Genomic DNA, 20,408 nt, shown 5'->3' with positions numbered 1-20,408 from the left:
CGGTACGGCGACCACATTAGGAGGTACGGCCAGGGTCACACCCTTCCCTTCCAGGTGGTCCCCCTGCTGCTGGGGTTTCTGCTAAGGAAATGATTCAGGGGCAGGAAACAGAGCTATCCACGCAAAGCCGGCTATAATAGGGGAGTGGCTTTGTAAACTACGTATATTAATTTGCTGAGGAAATACTCCACCGTCACCAACGGTGGCCACTGTGAAGACTATCTGGAAACACCAGAAGGTGTGATAAGAGTGTGTGGAAAAGTTCAGCACGAAATGTTATGGACGCTATGTTTACGGCTACAAACGTTATGTCCTATGTGGGTGAACAAGATTTGGAACATGGAAAAAAATATCTTAAGTGCTTGCATTAATTGGACAGATTTTCATTTTCACTATTTCACTATTTTAAGGCAAGAATGATCCTAGGGGGTCCCTTTGTACATCTTTGGACATCAAGCTTTTCTCATCCCTGGCCACGCCCTGGACAGGGAAGTAGCAGGAACCCTGGAGGGACGGCTCACAGATTCCCCCCGCCTTCACTCAGGGTGTGAGGTGCATGGAGAGCTCACTAGACACTCCACGGGGAGGAACGGAGGGGTGGGCTGGTGTGGACCAGCTCAGTCAGGGGAGCAGGTCCCTGCAGGGGGGCCACTGCGAGCTCGCAGCAGGATAACTGCAACCTGAATCAGCAACCGAGGATCTGGGGGGCCCCCTTTGGAGGAGTGGTGTAGTTGGGCCAGGGGGAGGGCAAAGACGCCGGCATCCACTGTGCATCCACCCCAGCCCTCTGCTACGGCTCTGCACTCACGCAACTCACGCTAGCCTCACCGTGAGCTAACCCTCGAGGTAGATATTTTAGAAACTCCCTTTACAAGTGGGGAAACTGAGGCCCAGAGAGGCTACCGGGCTGCAGAGACTGGATGGCGCTCTTGGAAGGGGTGATCCAAGAGGGTGTAGGGAAGGGGTTACTTGGCAGGTGTGGGACAGTGGTAAGGGAGACTCGGCTTGGATACTGAAGAACCCCTGGGCTAGCAGCAGTGAGGGGGAAGCCCAACTTCCCCCGGGGTGAAGGGGCAGGGGGAGCAGGCAGGGATCAGCTGCCTGATGATGGATGCAGCCTCCGCTCGTCTTGGGAGGTGGCCGGCCTCCTCTCACCCCACTGTCTGCAGCCAGTCCCTCCACTGGCTGGACAACTGGAAACCCTCTCGCTCCTGTCCACAGAGTTCAGCGTTGGCCCCTCCCGGGCACATAACAGGGCAGAGTGTGGAAACAAGGTCTCAAAGGGCAAACACGATTGTCAACACAACCGCCAGGCTGGTAGGTGGTGAAGACTGAGAAAGAAGAGACTTTCTAACTCCGACTGCAGAAGCATTCCTTTTACTGACTATTCCCAGCAACTAGGAACGGAATGAACAGAGGGGATCTGGTCCCCAGCTCCCCAGCTGGATCAGTCCCTGGTATTGATACACCATCTCCTCAGACGGGCCACTGGCCAGTCTCTGCCTGACCGCCCCTGTCCTGGGGAGCTTGCTACTTTCCGAGGCAGCCTGCTCCATTTGCAGACAGAAAAAGTCTGTCCCCAAAACAGCCCAAATCTGTCTTCCTACAACTCCCAGTCTGAGTTCCAATTCCGCCCTGGAGAAACACAAAATAACTTGAATTGTGTTTCTCAACTCTTCTTCTTGGCATTCAAAGAGATGTACGGTCCGAACACTATTCACTCCTCCAGCCGTGCCTTTCACTTGGTGCCCCTGGCGTGTGTGTCCCCTGTAAGGGAAGACATCCTAGAAAAGGACCCCAGTTGGAGGACCCAGTGAATAGTTTATTTGGAACTAAGCCCGGGTGAGCCATGTCTTCAGTGAAGTGTGCTGAAATATCTACGCCAAGCTCTGTGCCAGGCACTGGACAGAGGATGATGACTCAGAACCTATGTGGTCTCTGCCCTTGGGGAGCTGACAACCTCCAGAGGAAAACAGACAAGTTGGCAAGCAATTGCAGTATGTTGAATTAAGGCCACGACACGGGAAGAATGAGGTTCTATCTGAGCACACAGTATGTCTTCCCACCTTGGTGTGAGAGCCGAGGGAAAAGGTTAACAATAAAACCAGCATCCTGAGATTGCCCACCAGGCAGTCTAAGCCTATGCTTGTAACACCAGGAAACAGGAGCACTAAAAATAATTTTCCAAAAAATGGATATTTCAAAAACATTTTAAAGAATCGATACAATCATCAATAGAAAAATCACAACTTTCTATATTTTCTTATTCTTACTTGACAGTTTTGTTTTGTTTTATTTTGATTTACATCTTGAGGGCACCCTCATCTTTCATGTGCAGGGCCTCTAAAATCTGAGTGTAGTACCCAGAGCCAGTACTTCGCTACTGTTTTCACATCTCTGCAAAAGTCCCATTTTACAGATAAAGAAATTGAGGCTCAGTGACACAGGTCTGTGTGGTGCACACAGGACTCAAAGCCAAGTCTGTCTGGTTGCAGACCCCACACTCTGTCCCACAGGTGTAACAGGAACCATCATGTCACGCCTCCCATTCCAGAGCTGTGGGCCCCACAAGACACCACCTTGAGCCACCAGGTGGGAGAGAAAAAAAGACCTGTGCTTTGGGATTTTTGGAGCAGTGAACTCCCCTTCATGGCGGGAATCCGTGGACCACCCTTTCTTCCTTTCACAAGTTTCCCAGGGCCCAACCTTCAACCCACAGGCATTTTTCCAAGAAATAATGACCACTCCTACCTTGTGGCTCAGCCTTGGTGTCCAGCCCAAGCACAGAATCTTGGTGAGTGGGCAGTTGTGCTGCTGTGCCTGGGGCCTGGCCGTAGGGTGAACAGGGCAGAAACCCAGACCTCTCCACTCACCCGGCTGTGTACCCTGGGGCCAGTCTGCGATGCAGGGAAGATGGGCTTCTAATTCGCACAGAAGTGTGGTCAGGGCCTGAGGTGTTACGATGGGAGTTTGTTCTCAGCTCTGTTGCTCTGGGGGCTTTGAGACCACAGAAAGCAACTTTCACCGTAGAAGGAAAATAAAGTCTCAGGCTTGGCTGGCAAATCCCAAGGATCCTAACCTCACTTCCCCTGTGGTCCGGACATCAGATTCTCTGTCCTGGCCTTTGGTTTCCGCTTCCGCAGCCGAGTGCATGGGGAAGAAATGCTGACCTGCAGGCCGCCCCATCCTGAGAAGAGGCCAAAGGAGCTTTCTCGGCCATTTCACGGCAACGGAATAAAAGTAAACCTTGGTGTGCTTGCAAATTCCAGAGAGGGAGAGACACGGCAGCTCGGCTGCAAGCTGACTGACAGTGAACGGGAGGGACCTGAGGGAACCGGGCTCCCACTGCCCCCGACCGCTGCCCCCTGCCCCCTGCCCATTAGCTGGGGGACTAGAGCTGATGACTAGAAACCAGACGCATCAAGCCCAGGCTTCCTGTCAGTGTGGCCTCCCTGCGTGGGAAGGCGCAGGATGTTGGGCAGATGCTGTCAATTTATCTCTGACGCTCCCAGAATGGAGGTTTTTCCTCAGCCTGAGTAAGTGAGCAACCAGCCATTAGGGGGGCATTCGGGGGCAGCGTGTGATCGCACCCCTGGGAGTAACCGGAATCCAGCTTGGAGCCATCTCGGGGCTGGGCAAGCTCAGCTGACCAGAGCGAGGCTAATAATACCCACCATTGATTGAGCGCCGTCTGCATGCCCATTGTGAAGGACTCTGGGTGCCTGTCAAGGGGTTTGGAATTGTTCTGATCAGGGACAGGGCGCAGTGTGAGTGTGGTTTTAGAGAGATGGCGTCTGGGGCCGGATGGAAGGCAGGAGGAACCGGTCAGGAAGGAGGACGGATGCTCACCCAGGAGATGGCAAAGGCCTGGATGGCGTCATCGGAGAAGGGGCAGAGGAGGAGAAGGAGGGCCAGAGAGGACCCCAGACGGAACCTGTGGGCCCCGGTTCTCTGCCAGGTTGTCTGTTGCAGGTGGATGAGAGGGCAGGACCCAAGACAAGTCCCAGGATGGGGCTTGGTGACAGGGAGTTTTGGCCCCTTCCCCTTCTCTAAGTTCTGCAGAGACCAGGAATGACACCTTCCTTGTAGGTCTTCTTTGCTTCCTTTTACTCCCTGCTCCCACATCCTGTCAACTACCGGCCAGGTGGGCTGGGCCCGAGACAGCCATCCTTGAAGACGTGGGGATGGACGGCGGGCCCTGAGACGCCCACCGTGACTATGGGCGTGGTGGAGTTTCAAGGACACACACACACAGGCACAACACGCAGCTGTGGTTATGAAGACCCACAGTGACTTTGTAAGGGGCTGTCACACAAACAGGGCTCAGATCCAGCAGATGCAAAGGGATGCCTTCGGTCCCCGCTAAGGAAAGCACAGCACCTGGGTCGTGCGAATGACTCCCGCACCAAGACGCCCACGGCTTGTCTACCTGAAACAGTGTCGATCACTAGACACTAAGACGTGGGCACGTTTCAAAGTTGTGCCACCAGTGTGTGAAATGGGAGTCTGTGTTTTCTGGACTTCGTTCCATTTTCCTGCATCAACGTAACAGGAAAATAGGCAAGGGTGACAAAGAGGCCTTCTTTTCAGCAGCTTCAAATGCTAACCATTAACACTCCATTTCCCTGGGAAGTTTCTTTTGGATGCTCCTGACTGAATGCAACTGGGTTTGCAACTCCCCACCCAGCCCCGGCCCCCGCCCTGCAAGCACAGAGCATGTAAGGACCTTTCCATAACGAGTCTGCCTACTGCTGGCGACGTTTAGCCACAAATTTGAAGCAGGGCGGACAGTTCTCGTGACAGTTGTCACTGCCCTCTACTGTCCACAGTAAACATTTCCTACCATCTTTACCCACCGAAGACCTTTTGGTCCAGCAGACAATAGTTCAGGCCTCTGCTGTGAGTCCATGTGCCAAGGGGCATCGTCACCCCATCTAACCTCAGTGAGCTGCCAGGAGCAATCGTCCTGAGAAGAGATGTAGGGAGACACCCCTGGGGACAGAATGTTCTGTTTTGTCAACGATGTCTGACTTCCAGGAAAATAAATCAAAACTTCTGCCTGTGATTGCTTTTAGGAGGAAGGGCTTCACTTTCCTTCCAGGCTCCGCTGCAGCGCTACCTGCTGGGGATGCTTTCTCAGAGGCCCTGTGTGGAAGCGTGGATTCTCTGTCTCCCCTGTGCCCTCACGATGGCGTTTTTACCTGTCCCTCCCTCCTGCTGCCTACTTCTCAGGCTCTCCACGTGATGGGAGCCTTCCGGGGGGGCGGGGGGTAGTGGTGCAGAGACCAGAACAGAGGCATCCTGAGTTTACTGGACGCCTGGCACAGTGTTCAGTGACTACCCACTGCGTTGAATTGAGTCGCAACAAGGCACGCGACCGTGATGGCTGAAGCTTGTATTCATGTTAGAAGTGAATGAATGGTGAAAAAGGTAAAACTACCAAAAACCCAAAAAAGGGGAGCTTCAGTCTGTTCTTCCGCCCTAAGTCTAGAGGACTCTGCCCGGTCCCCAGCCTGGGACCATGCTCTCTACTGCAGAGGGAGGCCCGCACTTGAGCAGCTTCAGTGACAGGTGGGCTGTTCCCGCCACACCCTCAGAGGTTCTCTCGCTGCAAGCCACAGACATCAGGCACCACACACGCAGCAGGCGTGGGGCAGGAAGGCAGGCAGGGATGAATGGGAGAGAAGAGGGACAGGATCGTAGCAGGAGGCACCTTGCACTAAGAGCCAGTCAACAGGTTGGCATCAAGAGGGGGAACGTTCTAGGAGAGAGCCCATGGCTCGGAATGCGTGGCCGGCTTGCCCGTTTCCACGGCTTCGGGCCCAGGCAGCTGGCGGGGCTGGAGAGGGGCCAGGACAGGCAGGGGGAGCCTGCTGATGAGCTGTGGCTTGAACAGATGCCGAGCAGGTTGTTGCTCTCTCGCTCACTTCAGCCTCGTCCCCCGGGGCTCCCACTGCCCGTCCCTGGCTCCAGGTCAATGAGCACACCTGTTACCTTCATCCTAGGAGCTCCTGGAGGTCAGGCCTGTGTCTCACCTCCACACCCCCTCTGCGGAACGAAGAAGGAGCCATGGGATCCTGAGCCCTGCCCGTCTGACTCTTCCTCCTGTTTCTTGAGATTCACCACTTTCCCCAAGGCCAGGGCGGGACATAGGCCTGGCACTAGCGGGTGCCGCTCGGCTCCCTCTCCTGCCCAGGTCGGGGGAAGTGGGAGAAGCAAAAACCCCTCCATTTGACTGAGTTTACCAAGCAGTGACTAGACAAAGTCAGTTATTAAAACATAATAACATTATCTTTTTGCATACCTGGATCTACAGCTATATTTACTCCTGTTATTCTCACCACCAGCAAAGTCCTGACTAGAATATGGAGGTGTAAGAAGAATCAGAATCAAGTAAGCCAAGGGATAAGATGTAAAGAAAGAGGAGTCGGGACTTCCCTGGTGGCGCAGTGGTTAAGAATCTGCCTGCCAATTCAGGGGAGTTGGGTTCGAGCCCTGGTACGGGAAGATCCCACATGCCACAGAGCAACGAAGCCCATGCGCCACAACTACTGAGCCTGCACTCTAGAGCCCACGAGCCACAACTACTGAGCCCATGTGCCACAACTCCTGAGCCTGCGCTCTAGAGCCCGCGAACCACAACTACTGAGCCCATGCGCCACAACTCCTGAGCCTGCGCTCTAGAGCCCGCGAACCACAACTACTGAGCCCATGCGCCACAACTCCTGAGCCTGCGCTCTAGAGCCTGCGAGCCACAACTGCTGAAGCCCGTGCGCCTAGAGCCCGCGCTCTGCAACAAGAAAAGCCACCGCAATGAGAAGCCCGTGCACCGCAACAAAGAGCAGCCCCTGCTCGCCGCAACTAGAGAAAGCCCACGTGCAGCAACAAAGACCCAATGCAGCCCAAAATAAATAAATATATAAATTAATTTATATTAAAATAAAAAAAGAAAAAGACAAAAAGAGGAGTTGGCCAGACAGTCTGGGAAGAATGACCAGCGAGAACAAGTTATTGATGGGGTCCCTGGTGGCTGCTGGGAAAGCAAGTTAGCAGAGCTGGGTGCCACAGCCAGGCTCTCAAGGGTCAAGAAGAGATGCATGGTGAGGGGGCTCCAGTACAGACAGGTGGCAGGGCCAGCTGGGAGGAAAGCAAGGAGGATTGGCAAGACAGGGGTTTTCCAAGATCAGGAAGCCATGTGCCTCGGTGAGGGCCTGGGAGGGAGGCTGTGGCGGGCCTGGATGAGAACCCAGGGGCCACGGGAGACAGAGGATGTACTGGGAGCTAGAAAGCAAATGGAGGGCTTGGCCCTGGAGGGAGAAGCCAGCAGAGCAGGAGTGGAGGGGATGGAGACAGACCCCCACATGAACAAGGAGAGGTTCACGCGGAGGGCCCTGGCTTCTCTGTTCGCTGGAAGGCGACATGATGTGTGCAGAGTTCGAAGAAAGTGCGCACTTAGCGGATCTGGGACAGCCTGTAGAGAACAAGCCAAGAAACCCGAGCAGCTGTGGCAGGTGGCAGAGGGCTTGCTGCCGCCTCCAGGGCATTGGTACTGACTGCTGCAGACCCCACCGCCCAGGGCTGCTACTCCGCCAGGGTGATTCACACACACCGTCTACGCGCAGGATCCGAGGTGGGGTGGGGGTGGGGTTCTGTTATTCTCCCCATTTTACAGATGAGCAAGTGAGGCTTCAAAAGAGCAGGTGACTTGCCCAGGTGGGAGCTGGGATTGAAACCCAGGTCACCTGTCCTCTGAGGGATCTTGTGTGGATCCACCTGTCAAGCTCTGTGCCTTGTGGCCCAGGAGCAGGGCCAAAGCCGAGACATTGAGGGTGCTGCCTGGAAAGGAGGCTCCTTTGTGGGACCCAGATGGGAACCCCCAAACCCAGGGAGCTGGGCTATGACAACGGAGAGCCCTGAGGGAGGCCAGGAGGTCACGGTGAGTGCCCGGAGGCATCAGTGCCCAGGGGGGCTGCTAGCAGATGAGGATGGGGAGGTGGCCAGGGTGGGAACAGACCCCACGGACTCAGTGTGGAACCTGGGAAAGCGGAGGACGGCAGTGCACTGACCGGTACGGGGAGACACGGTGACAGTTTCACCAGTCAGCTCATCTCATGCCCCTGAATGCTGCAATTCCTCCCACACACTGGGCACAGCTTCCATGTGCTCCCGCACACCTGAACATCATTTTGCCTTTGTTCCTGTTGGTTCTCTGGACTTCCATTTCCTCGAGAGGAAGTCCAGAGAGGAGGCATGACCCGCCTGTATCTAGGAGCCGGACCTCATCTAATCCTCACGGGAACCTGAAAGGGAGGTGTTATCACCCCTTCCACACGTGAGGAATGAGGGGACACACCAGTCAAGGTCACACGGCTGGGAAGTTGGGGGGGCCAAGACCGGAGCTTGGGTCTGTGTGTTAACATGTGTGGGACACAGCGGTGGTGACGCCAGCGAAGATCTTGGGAGGACTGCGTCAGTGATCAGGCATTAGAGAAACCATGTGTCCCGGGGGCGCCCACCCCCATGCCGCCTGCCCCGACACCCTAGTGCTGCCAAGAGGCTCAGTCTCACTCTTCTGCCCCCGGCTTCAGCAGGACCACGAAACCAGGCCAGGCAGCAGGCACACCGCGGAGGCAGGAGGAAGCCCCCAGCTCTGCCCTGCTGGGCTCTGCAGCGAAAACAGCATGGGAAACCAGAGCACCTCGAACCGACTGTGCTGACGGAGAGGGAGGGCCATGGGGGTCATCACTCAGCGCTGGGGTCTCACACCTCAGGAGGGAATTGAGAAGGGGGTCCCGGGAGGGGAAGGTACGTACTTGACATTGGTGTTGGTGCAGATGATGTACTCGATCTCATCAGAATAGGGGTTCTGGAAGGTGAAGCTGCTGGTGCGGATTAACACCCACTCCCGGTTCTTGGTGCGGAATCGATACATGACCGACAGCACTTGGCCTTTCAGCTTCACCACCTGAGCAAACATTTGGAGAAGGAAGTCAGCAGGAGGAAGGATGGTGCCAGACAGAGGAGGGGGAGGCAGCCAGCGGGAGCTCAGGACAGGAGCATCGAAGCCAAAGACAGGCACGGAGGGAGGGTGGGGGTGGGAGAGAGCAGTCACCTGACGGGAGCCCTCTGTCCACTTCCCCCGTGAGGCAGGGCACTGCATTTAGGTTGTTCTGTCGCCACCGTGTGAGAAACCAACTAGTCAATGCCCATTTGATATCAGAACGTTTCAGCATTTACAAATCAGATCATGAAAACTCTACAAGCTGGAGGGTTTCCCTTTTCGCCTTGGCTGCTAGGGCGCTCTGAGTTTGGTGCCAGTGCTCCCATGAAGTAAGGCTCTCACACTCAGCTATGTCGTGACATTGTATTCATGGGTTTATTTATTCATACCTCTCATTAAGAAATTCTTAAACTGTTTAACATTGTAGATTGGATTAAATATACTCTCTGGGAGAGATAAAACAAAATAACTAATTTCTATGCATTATCTATTTGTATGCATGTATCTATTATTACTCTTCTTCTTCTTTTTTTTTGGCTGTGTTGTGTGGCATGAAGGATCTTAGTTCCCTGACCAGGGATCGAACCCGTGCTCCCTGCAGTGGAAGCATGGAGTCTTAACCACTGGACGGCCAGGGAAGTCCCTCTACGATTACTTTTATGTTGCAATATGGTTTCCAAAATACTTCCAAATGTAAACCCTCACAAGAACTAGGTGAGGTGGGCTTTACTATTTACAGAGGATAATGCTGAGTGTCACCGAAATAAAATAAGTTGCCCAAGATCGGACAACTTTGGTGGAAAAGCTGGGACAGGAACCAAGATCTTGCTTCCAAACCACAAGTGTGTTTCAGCAGACACACGGCTGGCTTTCCTGCTCTGTGCAGACACACACGATCTATCACACACAGAAACCCGGAGATGCGGAGGCGGGCGGGCGCAGGTGCGGAAGGCGGCAGTTCTCAGGGGCAGTTCTCGGCTGAAGCAGGAACGTGAGGAGAAAGGACACAGATGGCTGGTGCGTCTGGGCCTGGCTGTGCTCATGCACCCAGGACAAAGCAAGGCAGACAGGAGCGCCCCCTCCTGGCCTTCAGGACGAGAAGGCCCCACGCGCTGGGCAGCCGGCCGGCCCGACTGCGGACCATAGTGTGACCAGAGATGAGAATGGGGACCTGGTCCTAGGGGTCGGCGAGGCACTTGTGCTTTATGCCAGGTTGGACGTCAGTAGCCAGTCTGGGGGCAGGGACCCCTCGGTCACCGAGTCTCCCCCACCCTCAGCCCAGGGCCTGGCACAGAGCAGGCACCTTAAGCACATTTCCTGAGCCGACCTGATGCATCTTTGGCCCCGTGCCATGGGCTGATGCAGCCGGGGCGACCATCCTCTTTCTGCACCACCCCTGGGGAGCAGGATGAGATGAAACCTGAGGGTGCTGGGCTCCCTGGTGGGAAATTCCACGTGATAGAGAAACCAGACCAAAAGCGCAAGGAGGGGAGACCCTTCCTGACACTTCACGTGAGGAAGCAAAGCCGTGGGGCGAGGCCAGGCCGGGCGCTCGGGGGTGCCTGCTAGCCGGCCTGCAGCCCCAACAGGAAGCTGGCCAGAAGTCAAGCCCACGTGCCCCTCAGGTCGATATTCTGAGGGGTCCTCTGGGGGACTCCTCTGAGTCTGCACAAAGCACACGGGACACAGGCAACGCCCCCGTCGTGAGACCACGTCTTCCACACTCTGAAGTTCGCGGACGGAGACTTTTCATGTTTCCTCTAACCAGGATGCCTGAGATGGTGTGAAATTTTTTAACTCCATGTAACAAACACTCCCAAGGCACGGCCTGTGTGCAAGCTCAGCCCTTGGAGCTGTGGCTAAAGAGCTGAGGGAGGGAGCGCAGCCCTGCACCCGCCTCGGGGCTGACGTACAAGCATCTTGTGCATGTTACCTCACGCAGTCCTCACAGCAGTATTTTGTGTAACTGGAAACTGAGCCTCAAAGGAGTTAACTATCCTCCCAAAGCCTTATGACTGAGGAGGGGCAGAGACAGGATGGGATCCCAGGTCTACCTGACCCTGTGCCCCTTGTCTTTTCTTGAATCGCTGTAGCTGAGACAGAACACTTGTCCCCAAAGAGCTTCTCACCTAGCACAGGCAGGGCAGATGCATGGGTAACTGTAACTCAGAGAGAGCAAATACCACTACAGAAACGTAAGATTGAGGCAGGAGATAGATGGGCCCCAGGCTGGGCAGCTGGCGTTTCCCCGCTGTGGACAGAGACTCCAAAATAGCAGGAGCAGAGAAGAGCTGGGCCCTGCCCAGATAAGAGATAAAAAGACCACATATTCCTCATTCTCGAAGTCAAGGAAACCTTCCTGACTACACACGTGCAGAAAGGCTCCTTGGAGGTCAAAAAGGAAAGGGGAGCCACCCGTAGTAGGTGATGTCGACCTACCCGTAGGCCTCTTCACTAGAATCCACCTTGGCTAAGAGATGCGCGTACACATGGGAGGACCCTGAGATAAATCAAATACGGACTCAGAACCAGGCAAAGCAAGATGACTGGACAAAGGAAACGGGAAGAAATGCCCCATATAAGTGACTCTCTCTCTGAGCCCGTCCGTGTGTCTATCCACACGTACTCTTTTTCCTCCTAATGAACATTTTACTTGTTTCACTACTTTCTGCCTTTGTGGGATTCTTTTCTGCAAAGTTGAAGGGCCAGGGCCTTGTCACTGGCCACCGGTCTAGTGGCTAGGATCTGGTGCTCTCACTGCCGCGACCTGACCTCAATCTCTGGCCGGGAATCGGAAGCCCTGCTTCAAGCTGCTGCAGGCCGAGGCCACCTGAGATCAAGATCAGGTGCCACGGGTTACCAGCATGTCGAGGAGACGGCCTTTCTCAGGATCCAGAAAGAGTTCTTGGAGGGAGATGGGTTTGGGTAAAATGTTGGCAAGTGAACACGCTGCGCCTTCTGGGGAGGGCTCTCCTGGCAGAAGGCGCAGCGTGACCAGATGTTTGGGGGCGGGGAGACCTGAGGTGCGATGGGGGATGGGACTAGGCATGTTAAGGCAGTGTGGGTATCACAGACCAGGCCTGGAGACCAGGCTGGTACGTTCAACTGCGCCTTATTCAGGTGCGATGCTAGTGTCCTAGATCACAAAGGCCAGGCATAAACCCAGCCTCGCCCAGCTCTTCCTGAAAACAGCTTTACTCATCACCACCACCACTACTACCACCGTCACCATTGAAGGCATCTGAGCAGAGAGAAGAAGGAACCTGTCTCAAATCTCACTGGGTTCCACTCTTTCATCTGACTTCTAGGTCAACTGGGATCCATAGAGGGAATCCAAGAGCAGACCCCAGAGCGAACTCAGGATTCCCAACCAACCTCACAAACCAACCTCAAAATTCCTCACAAACTCGATCCCACTCTAAGGTCTCACGTCAGGGCCATTCAGATACTTTTGTTTAAATCCAGAGTTCAAGGGCTGACTCCGAACTGACATAGTCTCCTCCGTGCTTTTGCAAAAACAAGCCACTTCCCTTTATCAACATCTGTCCCTCACCCCGACCACCGGTGGCTAGAACCCAAAGAACACAAGCGAGGGGCCTAGGCCTGGCGCTCTGCAGGATGTCCTTGTGGCTGCTGCCTGCTGCCCGCTGAGCCCTGTGACCTGCCCTGGCTGCCGGCTCTCGGGCGTGGCTGCTTTGGCTTTGCCTCCTGCCTGAGGAATGAGGTGGCTGCTCTCAGAGCGAGGGTTACTTAAGCCAGATACCAAGGTGGGATCGATGTTAAATTCCTTCTTTTTCTTTTAAAATCTCAGGGGTGCTGTCAGATGGTGAGGCTGGTGTGGGGCTTTGGTGATGGGGATGGATGCTTTGGAAGGAGGCAGGCTCCAGCCCTAGCTCTGTTATTGCCTTGCTGTGTGACTCGGGGCAGGTGACTGAACCTCTCTGAGCCCTGGTTTCCACTGCAAAAACGTGGGGATGATAATATACTGTGAAGGATTGAGGATCATACAGGATAATGTATGACAAAGGGTCTGGCTGGTTACCAACAGTGATGGGGGGGGGTCCCATCACTGTTAGAGCTTCATTTCCATATGAAAATGAAGCCAACCCAGTCCAAAGAGGATGACGCTAGACCACGCAGTTTATAATAATTTCCACATATTTAGCAAAGATGGCATAAGAGATATACTATAGCAGTGTTTGTTGAATGTTTAACCATTCTGATTTCACATTTTTTCCAAACTGAAAGTCACCTGCTGTGGATGATGATCCATTTAGACTACTTTATTAAGAGCATCCACATGCAAACGCCATAGCCAGTGGTGGAGATGATGGTGAAAAGCACAGATGTGGAGCGTGCCCACAGGAAGCTTATGTTTTAGTAAAGGAGACAGAAAAAAAAAAAAAAAAGGATATCAATGGACAAAGAAAACAATTGAAAACTGGAATAGTTGCTGTGGAGGAAAAACGAGGGACTGAGAAGGTGGTTAGGGGATCTTTCTCAGCTAGGGTAGTCACTGATGGGGTCTCTGAGGTGACAGGAGTTAAAACCTAAAAGATAAGAGGTGTCAGTCACGTGAAGAGTGAGGGTCAGAGGAGACACGTGCAAAGGCCCTGAGGTGGGAGAAAGCATAATGTTCAAGGAACCAAAAGAAGGCCAGGGTGGCCCATGTGTAGTGAACACATGCGGATGAGACACGCAGGGCGAGGTTCCTGCAGCCGTGGTGAGTAAGGGGCTTGGACCTGCTTCTAGGTGCACGGGAAAGCCATCGGCACTTTTTAGGTAAAGATGTGGCAAAATCTAACTTACGTTTTCAGAATGGTTTGGCCTGGGACAAGAGTAAAAGCAGGGAGACCAGCCAGGAAGCTGTTGCAAAAGTCAAAATGAGAGATACAGACCGGTGGCCTAGGCAAGGTCAGTAGGAGCGAAGAGAGGGAGAAGGGGGCGGGTTACGGGTATCTCTTGAGGTGTAACAGGAGAACTCGATGGGCTGTGTGGAGGGAGATCAAGGGAGGAGTGAAGACTGTTTCTTGGTTTCTGGCCTTTGCAACCAGAAAGACAGTGGTGCAAGGGAGATTGTGGGCTGTGAGAAGAGAATCGAGCATTCTATGTTTGAAGGTTAATGGGCATTCGAGTGCAAGGGTGGGGTAGGTGCCTGTATATCCGCAGGCGATGGTCTGGACTGAAGTCATCCAGTGGATAAAATCGCCTGGGGGAGTCTGTTTCTGTTTTGTAAATAAGTTCATTTATATCATTGAAAAAAATTAGATTCCACCGATGAGTGATATCATATGGTATCTGTCCTATTTACAAAACAGAAACAGACTCACAGATTTTGAAAACAAACTTATGGTGACTAAAGGGGAAACGTTGGGGGGGAGGGATAAATTAGGAGCTTGGGATTAACATACGCACACTACTGTATATAAAATAGATAACCAATAAGAACCTACTTACTATATAGCACAGGGAACTCTACTCAGTATTCTGTAATAACCTATATAGGAAAAGAATCTGAAAAAGAATGGATACATGTATACGTATAACTGAATCACTTTGCTGTACACCTGAAACTAACACAACATTATAAATCAACTATACTCCAGTAACATTTTTTTTAATGAAAAAAAAAAATCGCCTGGGGGATATTAGAGAGAAGGGGAGAAGGTCAGTAACGGAGCCCTAGGGCATCATGGCTTGGAGACGCAGGCAGGAGAGGGACGACAAAGCAGTCTGACAGGTGGAAAGAAAACCAGGAGCTGGTGATGTTTGGGAAGAACAGAGCGGAGCGCGCAGGGCGCAGGAGGGGTTACGCGATCTGCGTGCACAGGCGGCGGGTAATTGGAGCACTAGGTCTATTTGTGCAGACATATCCAGGCCTTTAATAGGAGAGCTCGGCTGTCAGAGGCCCTCATTCTGAAACACTTGTAAAGCAGAATGTCAAGGACTTATTCTCTCAGATGAATGACGAACTATTATTCCCTCTTAAAAAGCCATTTAAAGGCCCCTCTGCTGTAACATTGCCCGTCCTTTTCTTTGCGGGGGCTGAAGTGAGTCGCCGGAGCCCTTTGAGAAACTGGCTCTCTCTCTCTCCTCCCAGGTGGACCCGGGCTCAGGAGGTGGCAGGTCCTCAGTGAGAAGCCTGGTTCTCTCACTGACTGCCCACGTGACCCTAAGGTGCTCTTCCTTCACTGAGCTTCACTTGACTCACCTATAGCATGAAGATAATAACGCCCATCTCCTGTGACTGTCGTGAAGGTTCAGGAAAGCAGTGTGCGCGAAAGGGATTTCCATAGCGCCTGGCACATAGTAGGTGCTCAATAAACAGTAGCTGATCATAATGATGCTCGGGATGCAGTCAGTAGTGTGGCCTTCCTCTCAGACCCTCACGGTCATCCTCAATCCTTCTCTCTCCTTCACTGTCTCTATCCAAAGCATCACTAACCCCACAATCGTCTCCTCTGCTGCTCCTACCCCATTTCAGGTCTCACCACCTCTCACCTGGGCAACTGAAGCAGGCTCCCAATTTGTCTTTTGTTCCAGTTATTTCGTACCCTTGTCTCTTCTGCATACCTGGGCTGCCAAAATCGTTTCTCAAAAACATTGCTCCACTTCAAATCCTCAAGGGAATCCGCACTTAAATGACTCAGGAGAGAATTTAAGTGCCTCGCAATGGCACATGAGGCCCTTCAGAATTTGGCCTCACTGGGCTCAACTTTGACCACTGCCCACCTCCTCCCCACAAGCCGGCCAGTGTCACTCCAGCCGTGAGGAACTACTCATAACTCTCCCAAAAGGCCATGCTCTTTTGCATCTCAGGTGCTGGCCCCTCCGTCTAGAATGTCATTTCTTCTCTGCTCACCTTTTAAGACCCATCCCAATTGTCACCTCCCCTCGGAGACTGTTCCGGCCTCTTCCCCACACTGCCAACCTCCCCCTCCTCTGCTCTTCTCCCATGAACAGAAATTCCTTCCTGATGGTCTGCCGTCCCCGCTGGAGTGCGAGCTCCTTCATGGCAGGGGCCCTGACTGATGCCTTCGGTGGGACCCTGCTGGCTTGCCTGGCACATCGAAGGACTACATCCGTGTGCACCCGGCTTCTACATCAGCTGTAAATGAGCACTGGGGGTACCTGCTGAAAGCTCTCCCGCAGATGGCTCTGATCCTCAGAGTGGCAGAATTCCAAAATGTCCTTTCCTAGAAGATCCTAAATAAAGAGACAAGCTTTAATAATCTCCAATCCCATGTTTCATTTTTTTATATCTCACTGTTAGACAAGAGCGTTCACATACACCCCCTTCAACCCTTTAGCTCACACCATCATTAGCGGAAAAAAGTGGATGCAAATTTTCTCTTTGAGCAATCATGGAGCTGGCGTCTGGGACGCTATCCTCAGTCCTTTCGGCATGTTCTAATTTTGCTAAGGCATTAGAGCAGCAGCTTCAAAATGCAATTTTATTTTTGTTTGCCTTGGAGAGGCAAACTGCACAGGCAAACTGTAATAAACATATTTTAATAAACAAAAAGAACGCAAATGATAGCATGAGGACAGATGTGTTGCCTATGAAAACTGGAATTGTTTAAATGGGGAAACTGCAGCTCTCTCGTGCCTGGAGAAATGCTGTTATCATAAAATAACTGTACTTGCTAAAAGCCTGTTTACTACCTACCTTTGCTCCTCTATGTTTTATTCAAAGGACCCAGCATTAACCCCAAACAAAAGTGTTTTGCAATGAAACCAACTATAAAAAGATAAACCGTCAAAAGGCAAATGCGTTGTAGGAAAGTGGTCCAGTTGGAAGTGCCTTAAATGGCAAAGGATTTAAACTAAGTCATCGATCAGAACCCAAATCAGCAAATGGCCTCAGTGGGAGCTGACACTGACAGTGGAAAGGAAGTCTTATTTGTGTGCCAAAAAGCGTCTAGATGCCCATGGAAGGTGCCGGTGGATAAATGGATCTGGCTGGAAACAGAGGGCCATCAGAGGTTATGGTGATTTTGGAAACAGATTAATTTTCCCCATCATTCCAATCCAAAATCTGAAGTTTGCATCAACCTAGAGATATAGAATTATATGAATGGTTCCAATATTTGAATTTGGTCTGTTCTAAAATATATATGTGGGCTTCCCTGGTGGCTCACTGGTTAAGAATCCGCCTGCCAATGCAGGGGACACGGGTTTGAGCCCCGGTCCAGGAAGATCCCACATGCCACGGAGCAACTAAGCCCGTGAGCCATAACGACTGAGCCTGTGTGCCACAACTACTGAAGCCCACGTGCCTAGAGCCTGTGCTCTGCAACAAGAGAAGCCACCGCAATAAGCCCACGCACTGCAACAAAGAGTAGCCCCCACTCGCCGCAACTAGAGAAAGCCCGCATGCAGCAACAAAGACCCAACGCAGCCAAAAATAAAATAAATAAAATAAACAAATTTATAAAAATATATATATATAATTAAAATACCCATATCAACATATGCCAAACTTTGTTCCTTTTTTTTCTTTCTTTTTTGTTCAAATGCTTTTTATTTTGAAAATTTAAATCTACAGAAAAGTTGAAAGGGTGGTATAATAAACACCTGTGTGTCGTTTAGCTTGATTCATCAACTGTCAATATTTTGCCACATTTGCAATTTTCTCTTTCTTTCATATATATGTAAACATAAATATATCAGTGAAACATAAAATATATAGAAATGAAATATCTTTCATATACACATATATTTAAAAATTTTTTGTTGAATCATTTGAAAATAATTAGAAATCATGACACTTCTCCCTGAAATATGTACCTCATAAAAATGACACCATCTCACAAATCCATAATATACCATATTATGCCTAAAAAAAAATCAATAATTATTTGATAAAATCACCCATTATTCCATACATATTAACATTTCCTCCCAAATGTCCTTTATAAGTCTTCAGGCTGAGGACCCAATTAAGGCTCTTACATTGCATATTATTATTTTATCTCTTTGGTTTATCTTAATTTGGAACAATCTCTCCTGCCTTTTGGTGTTTCTCATGACTTCTGTGTTTCTCACAGACTTTTTTTAAAAAAAGGCCTTGAAAATGTGCCCCCTGTAAAAAGAGGTTCCAAATACATTTGAGAAACAAGCAGTTAGACAAAATTAACTGAACATCTTTAAGACTTTTCAGTGTCTTTCACACTAATATACTTTTAAAGTTTCTAAGGAGATTTCCCATTTGGTGTTAATCAAACTTAATTGATCAGAGAGACTCTTTTTCATAGAGCATTTTAACTCTAGTTTGAGAAAAATCAGCTAGATTAAATGAAATGGTTAGGACAATAAATGGAGAGTTAATTTTAAGCAGTGAAGTGGCATACAATGTTTTTTTTGCTTTGGAAGGACATTACTGTACCCAGGTAGGGAGATGGATTTTTATCCTGTGTTTCCCTATATTGTGATGTACAATATCTCAAACAAATGAAGTAGGTGCATTTTAAGTAAAACTAAATCTCTAGCTGACTGCCATGAGCTCAAAACCACCTACCTGGGGTTGGTAGCCAATCACACTGATGCATCTTGGGTCCACAAATGTGATGATCCCGTCAGAGTTATGACGGGATAAGAATTCCGTTGGCACCGACATCCCGCTCATGTCCATGCACACAGGAGAGCTGGTCACCTGGATGGAGAAATCCACAGGGAGGTGGTGATGGAGACTGAGTTAGAGAATGGGAACAATCCATGTGGATTTTTAAAAAAATTAATTAATTTATTTGTTTATTTTTGGCTGCGTTGGGTTTTCGTTGCCACGCGCAGGCTCTCTAGTTGCGGTGAGCCAGGGCTACTCTTCGTTGCGGTGCGCAGGCTTATTGCAGTGGCTTCTCTTATTGTGGAGCACGGGCTCTAGGCACGTGGGCTTCAGTAGTTGTGGCATGTGGGCTCAACAGTTGTGGCTCGCGGGCTCTAGAGCGCAGGTTCAGTAGTTGTGGCGCGTGGGCTTAGTTGCTCCGCAGCATGTGGGATCTTCCCGGACCAGGGCTCGAACCCGTGTCCCCTGCATTGGCAGGCAGATTCTTAACCACTGCGCCACCAGGGAAGTCCCCCATGTGGATTTAATTTCACAGATCCCTCCAGGTCATGAGTACAATGAGTCTAAAATGTTTCAAACTGCCTTGGCCACACCCTGGACTAACCCGAAGAATGGACCACTTTCTTTACATTTCTGAGCCCCAGTTTCCTTATCAGTCCCTGGGAATTAGGAAGCTGTAACCTCATAGGATGGTTGTGAGGTTCAGAGAGACACTGCACGTCAAACCCTGGCACAACACCTGGCACACAGCTGGTGCTCAGAAATGTTAATACCCTTCCCTTCCCCCACCTTCCCGTTACTAAGGATGGGAAATGAGTCTAAGGAACTGGTCAAAATATTTGGAAAGTCTATATTTGTGAACTGAATTTACCCAAGTATTCTTTCTTCCCCATTTGCAAGGAATAACCAATGCTTATCACATGTGAATGGAATAGCTTATTCACCTGTCTGAAAATGGTAAGACCTAGGAAACCAGGGATGTGAAAGGTCAGTGTCCCCTGAACTACATCTATCATGGCCCCTTCACCAGTATGGAGAAGGTGCTCGATGCCACAAGGAGAAAGACTGAGTGGCTACTGTGTGTGCCAGGCATGAAGCCAGTGGACTTTATATACATTACTCAGCATATCTAATTCTCAAAAGATTAAAAAGACACATTTTTTGCCCTTGAAGAGCTTGCAAGGAAGGGGACTGCCCTCAACTAACTGTACAAAAACAGACAGTGAAGAATCATAACTGACGTATAAACCCAACGCCAGGCGTGTAGGGAGGAGGGGATGATTCATTTTGACTAAGCAGATAAAGGAGTCATTTCACTGGATCTTGAAGGATGAGGAAATAGGAAGTAAACAAGAGGAGAAGGAGTTGTGAAAGGAGAAGAAGGGAAACAAGGAAATACCAGGCAGAAGGAACAGCCTGTGGACACCTGCAATGGTGGGGAAGTGCACAGTGGGCTTGTGGAAAGGGCATGCTGTGGTTTGGGAACAGGGCATGAGAGAGGGGAGGGAGGAGGTGGGGTCGTAAGATGAGTGAGTGCTTTATCCTGCAGACCATGGGGCAACATTCAAGGGGATTAAACAGGGGTGTGAAACAACAAGGTCCTACTGTGTAGCACCCGGAACTATATTCAGTATCTTGTCATAACCTATAATGGAAAAGAATCTGAAAAAGATATCTCTGTCTATGCAACAGGTTGGCCAAAACGTTCGTTCGGGTTTTTCCGAAAAACCTGAACGAACGTTTTGGCCAACCCAATATCTATCTATGCGCCTATGTGTCAATCTATGTATCTATGTGTCTATGTATCTATGTATCTGTCCATCTATCTGTTTATCTATCTAT

The 20,408-nt window shown here is 50.9% G+C and overlaps 1 protein-coding gene across 6 annotated transcripts in view; it reads right to left on the bottom strand.

Moving 5' to 3' along the window:
- The window catches only part of ARNT2 (aryl hydrocarbon receptor nuclear translocator 2), a 198,052-nt gene that overhangs the window by 29,445 nt on the left and 148,199 nt on the right, over window positions 1-20,408 (bottom strand). For all 6 annotated transcript variants that reach the window (XM_061179804.1, XM_061179805.1, XM_061179803.1 and 3 more), the window contains 3 exons: window positions 18,522-18,656; window positions 16,133-16,207; window positions 8,814-8,965 (listed from right to left, as the gene is read on the bottom strand). In XM_061179804.1, the coding sequence (XP_061035787.1) occupies window positions 8,814-8,965; window positions 16,133-16,207; window positions 18,522-18,656 (362 nt within the window). The remainder of the gene's footprint in view (window positions 1-8,813; window positions 8,966-16,132; window positions 16,208-18,521; window positions 18,657-20,408) is intronic.

This window comes from Eubalaena glacialis, chromosome 2 (genome assembly GCF_028564815.1).
Source record: "Eubalaena glacialis isolate mEubGla1 chromosome 2, mEubGla1.1.hap2.+ XY, whole genome shotgun sequence".
NCBI lineage: Eukaryota > Metazoa > Chordata > Mammalia > Artiodactyla > Balaenidae > Eubalaena > Eubalaena glacialis.
Note: the sequence above shows the minus strand (reverse complement) of the source record. Positions and strands in the feature narration are given on the sequence as shown.